We start from the raw sequence: 4,390 nt of genomic DNA on the forward strand, positions 1-4,390 counted from the left end.
GTTGTGAGCCACCATGTGGTTGCTGGGAATTTAACTCAGGACCTCTAGAAAAGCAGTCAGTGCTCTTAACCGCTGAGCCATCTCTCCAGCCCCACATTTAGTTCCTAACTATCCACGTGTGTCAGTGCACATGTATGTGTAAGTGCATGTTGAGGCGAGAAGACAACCTTGGCACCATCAGCAGCTCCACTCTTTTCTGATTGAGATGGTTTCCTTCACTGGCTTGGAATTAGTCAAGCAGACTAAGCTGGCTGGCTTATAACCCTCAGCATGTGTGTGTGTTTGTGTGTGTGTGCCTACCAAGTACTGGGTCTATATGTATTCTTTTTTTAAAGATTTATTATTGTTTTTTTAAACTAAGAATTGTGTGTATGTGTGCCTACTTAGCTATACATCCATCACGTGCATGAAACTGCCTGAAGAGGCCAGAAGAAAGAGTCCATGGAACTGGAGTTTTAGGAAGTCGTGAGATGCCCAATGTGGGTGCTGGGAACTGAACCTGGGTCTTGTGCAAGAGCAGCAAACACTCTTAACCACGAAGCCATTTCTCCAGCCCCTTATTTAATTTTTAAATTGTATGTATATGTGTGTCTGTATAGTGGCTGTATGCAGGAGAGCTGGTGCCCACAGAGTTCAAGAGGGTATTAGAGCCCCAGGAGCTGGGGTTACAGGTAGTTGTGGGCCATCTTACATGGATACTGGAAAATGAATTTGGCTCCTCGTCAAGATCAGTTAGTTGTTTGAGACAGGGTTTCTCTGTGTAGCCCTGGCCGTCCTGGAACTCACTATATAGACAAGGCTAGACTCAAACTCAGAGATTTTCCTGCCTCTGACTCTCCAGTGCTGGGGTTAAAGGTGTTTACCACCAGGCCAGCTAAGTTTTTCAAAATACAGGCTACAGGGATCCAACTTAGGTTCTTATGCTTACAACACAAGTACTTTACTCACTGAGATATCTACAGCACCCCATCTCTCTCTCACACACACACATACACACACTCTGTCTCTCTGTCTCTGTCTCTGTCTCTGTCTCTCTCTCTCTTTCCCTCCCTGCCTCTCTCTCTGTCTTCCACTAGCACGCTCACTCTCCCTGTGCTGAGGACTGATCAGAGGGCTCTGTGTTTGCTAGGCAAACACTATCACTGAGTTAAATTCCCAAAAGTTTTCTGTTGTTTTATTTATGTGTATGTGCATCTGCATGTCTATGTGCAGATGTGCAGATGTGCCCATGGAGGCCAGCAGAGGGTGTCAAGACCCCTAGAGCTGGAGTTAACAGACAGGTGACTGTGAATCACCTGATGTGGGTGCTGGGAGTAGAGCTCTCTCTGGTCCTCTGCACAAGCAGCAGCGAGCACTCTTAACTGCGGAGCCATCATCTCTCCTGCCCCATTTTAAATTCATTATTTTCTCATGTTCTACAAATTACAGGTATGGAGGTAGAGCTAGCGATATACACAGTACTTGCCATACCTGCAGATGCCTGTGCATGGGCATCAGTGTGGCGCTGGCAGACTTTAGTCAAGAATTCACTCACTTGGCGCAAGGAAAGGGCATTGTGCAGTGTCTCCAGGGGGTAGATGGTAGGTACCATGGAGCACCCTTCAAATCCTGTTGGAAAAGAGATGAACAAAGTCAATGTTATTCCCACCAGATACACTCCAATTGGCCAAGGAAGGATGGAGAGTCCCTGAGAGCCATCAAGAGGATCTGTGGCTTTTAGAGAATGGGGTATCCAAGATTTCCAGGGGAAGGAACTCTTTGGAGCCCTTCAGGAAGTCTATGTCATCTCCAATTTTCCTAAAATGTCCACCCATTAACGCCTCCAGGTGATCGAATCACCTCTCACCCTACCTATGGAGGGCCTACAGCATCCTGTGGACTAACAAGAGCACCACCCTGCTCTTGTACTTTCCGGGGCAATAAAACAAGGATCAAGAGGCAAGGGGTTGAAACTGTAGGTCTAACATGAGGCGGTGGGTCATGGAGCTCAGAAAGAACAGCAGATTTCAGGGATTGTGAAAAAAACAAAACAAAACAAAAGAACAGATTAAAGAGAAGGCATGGAATCCAAGGAGGGGCTCATGCAAACTTAGGATGTGGGTAGAAGGGCTAGAATACTCGGATGCAAACTGGAGCATGCAATACATGAAGCTCAGCTGAGGAAAACCACATGCATGAACAGGGTAGGGGACGGGAGTTCTTTCTTGGTCATTTCCATCACATTAAGGCCTTTTCCTTATGCTCTACTGCAACATCCTAGGCTTGCTAGGTTTTCTCTTTCACCAAGAAAATGAGGCAACTCTTGCCCCTCCAAAAATACAATATAATCCAGGTCTACAAGTCTCAGTAGGGTCAAAGGTAGACATCAATGGATAGCCCTACTCCTGGGATACTAACTGAAGGATCAAGAACATGTCCTAAGCACTTTCTCAGCCCCAGATGGTTCCAGGGCTTCTCTGTGAAGGAACTAAGAACAGGGAGGGCAGCACCATCCAGGGAAGACTTAGTCTCTTCTTCACCAATAAGGAAAAGTCCTGGCTCACATTCCCATACCTGATCATCTTTTAACCTGCAGCTCTGCTTGTCTGGATGCTCACTTGATGCCCTGTGCCTTGGCTTCCCTTATAATCTAGTGGCAGGAGGCAGAGGAGTCCCTAGCTCATCAGAGTGGTTAGGAGAATGTTTGGTTTTGAAGATGATGGTAGTAGAAGATTAGAGAGATAAGAACAGATTAGAAATAAATAAAGCAAAACACAGATTCCAGGGCAAGAGATTACTCCTTTGCTGAGTAGAACGGGTAACATTAGGGGGCAGTGAGAAAGGAGACTAGAACGGGAGATGAGCAGCCAATGCTACAACTACCAGGCAGCCTGGCCCCAATCCCAATCAAGCAACTAATGCACGTCACATAACCTCAGAGACTAGCTAGGCTCTCCAGCCAGAAATGCAGTAAGCAAAGCAATCAGTCCCAGGCAGGGTAGTGGCAGCAGCCAGCCTGTGGCAGGGGTACCGTAGAGGCACTCGGGGTCATCCTGGCCTGAGTGCAGCCAGTTCCGGAAGAGGCGCAGGTGGTAGGAGCACTGGTGCAGGTGGTGCGCCAGCGTGGCATCCAAGGAGACTGGCCAGCCCCTTGGGCAGTCAGAGGAAAGAGTGCGCAGCAGCCGGACCACAGGGTGCTGGTCATCCAGCAGCTCTGCAGGGGACAGAGGGACCACGATAGGAAGCACAAAGATAGAGAAGAGGGAGAGACAATGAGGGGCACTGACTGACACAAGCGTCACTGAGAGTGGGGGCCACCTCGACCCAAGGTCAGCTCAGGAAGAAGGAAAGATGGTCAGAGCCACGGTCCGCCCTCACTCGGAAGAAGAGTATTGGCACCACACAGTGAGACTCAGAGAAGGCATTAATGAGACCCTAAAACTCCAGCCCTGCCTCCTCCCTGAGCACAATTCAGTCAGTGCTTGTGGAGCAGTTACATCACTGTGGAAGAGGGTGAGCTTGCACTTCTGGAGCCAGGAGCCTTGAGTATCTCTGAGCCGTCTTAGATTAAACCCTAGGGTCCACTTCTCAGACAAATGCACTTATGAGGTTGGCAAAGAGATGAAGAGATTCAAAGCCACTCTGAGAAGAAGGTCAAAATGATACTAGGCAGCACAATAAAGCTAGAACTGAGAACATTGCAGAAGGCCACCACAGACAGACCTGGTGCCAGGTGGCTGGCACACCATGCTGGCAGGAAGCCAGGAGTAGGACTCCTTTGAAACAGTGAAGGAAAAACAAAACAAAACAAAAAATAAAAACATCAGACTCTGCTCTTTCTAATACAAATACGACTAACTGTCCTTTCCCTTACTCTTGTACAAATAAAGTCTCAGGCTGTGAGGATTGAATCATTTTGTGTTTTCATTCCGCTGATGATCAGCCTCTGCCCTTGGTTCAGCTGGTGTGTGGAAGAGCTTTGATTTGGCATCCGTCATACTTTTAGCCGCTTGGCAAATTCTGTGGATGCCTGGGATTCAGCAGCAAAAGTGCTGAAGGCATCGAAAGTCATGTGACAAAGGGTACAAGAGGGACAGCATCGTATGATCTTGGAGGAAGTCTATGGGATGAAGACCTGATGTGACCACGAGCAACGGCTGGAGTATAGAAAGTCAGTACGGGAAAGGGAGGAGGGTCAAGGCAGGTGAGGAGGACTGCTCAGAACACCAGGCCAGAGCTGGCTCACCTGGCGGTTCCACGAGACTGTAGTTTCCAAAGAGCTTGGATTTTGGATGTCAAGAAAGCACTCAACCCTTCCAGCCCAGTGAGCCCTGACTGTACCCGTGGTCACACAGCCATGCGGGCCAGCCCAGTGAGCCCTGACTGTACCCGTGGTCACACAGCCATGCGG

At 48.6% G+C, this 4,390-nt stretch overlaps 1 protein-coding gene across 8 annotated transcripts in view; it reads right to left on the reverse strand.

Moving 5' to 3' along the window:
• Ppip5k1 (diphosphoinositol pentakisphosphate kinase 1) overlaps positions 1-4,390 on the reverse strand; it is a 45,989-nt gene that overhangs the window by 9,257 nt on the left and 32,342 nt on the right. For 6 of the 8 annotated variants that reach the window (XM_029473459.1, XM_029473453.1, XM_021184558.2 and 3 more), the window contains one exon: positions 1,471-1,608. In XM_029473459.1, the coding sequence (XP_029329319.1) occupies positions 1,471-1,608 (138 nt within the window). Of the gene's footprint in view, positions 1-1,470; positions 1,609-3,010; positions 3,194-4,390 lie in introns of all 8 variants that reach the window. The other 2 variants (XM_029473438.1, XM_029473435.1) reach the window with 1 other exon arrangement.

The sequence above is a fragment of the Mus caroli genome, chromosome 2, assembly GCF_900094665.2.
Source record: "Mus caroli chromosome 2, CAROLI_EIJ_v1.1, whole genome shotgun sequence".
Lineage (NCBI taxonomy): Eukaryota > Metazoa > Chordata > Mammalia > Rodentia > Muridae > Mus > Mus caroli.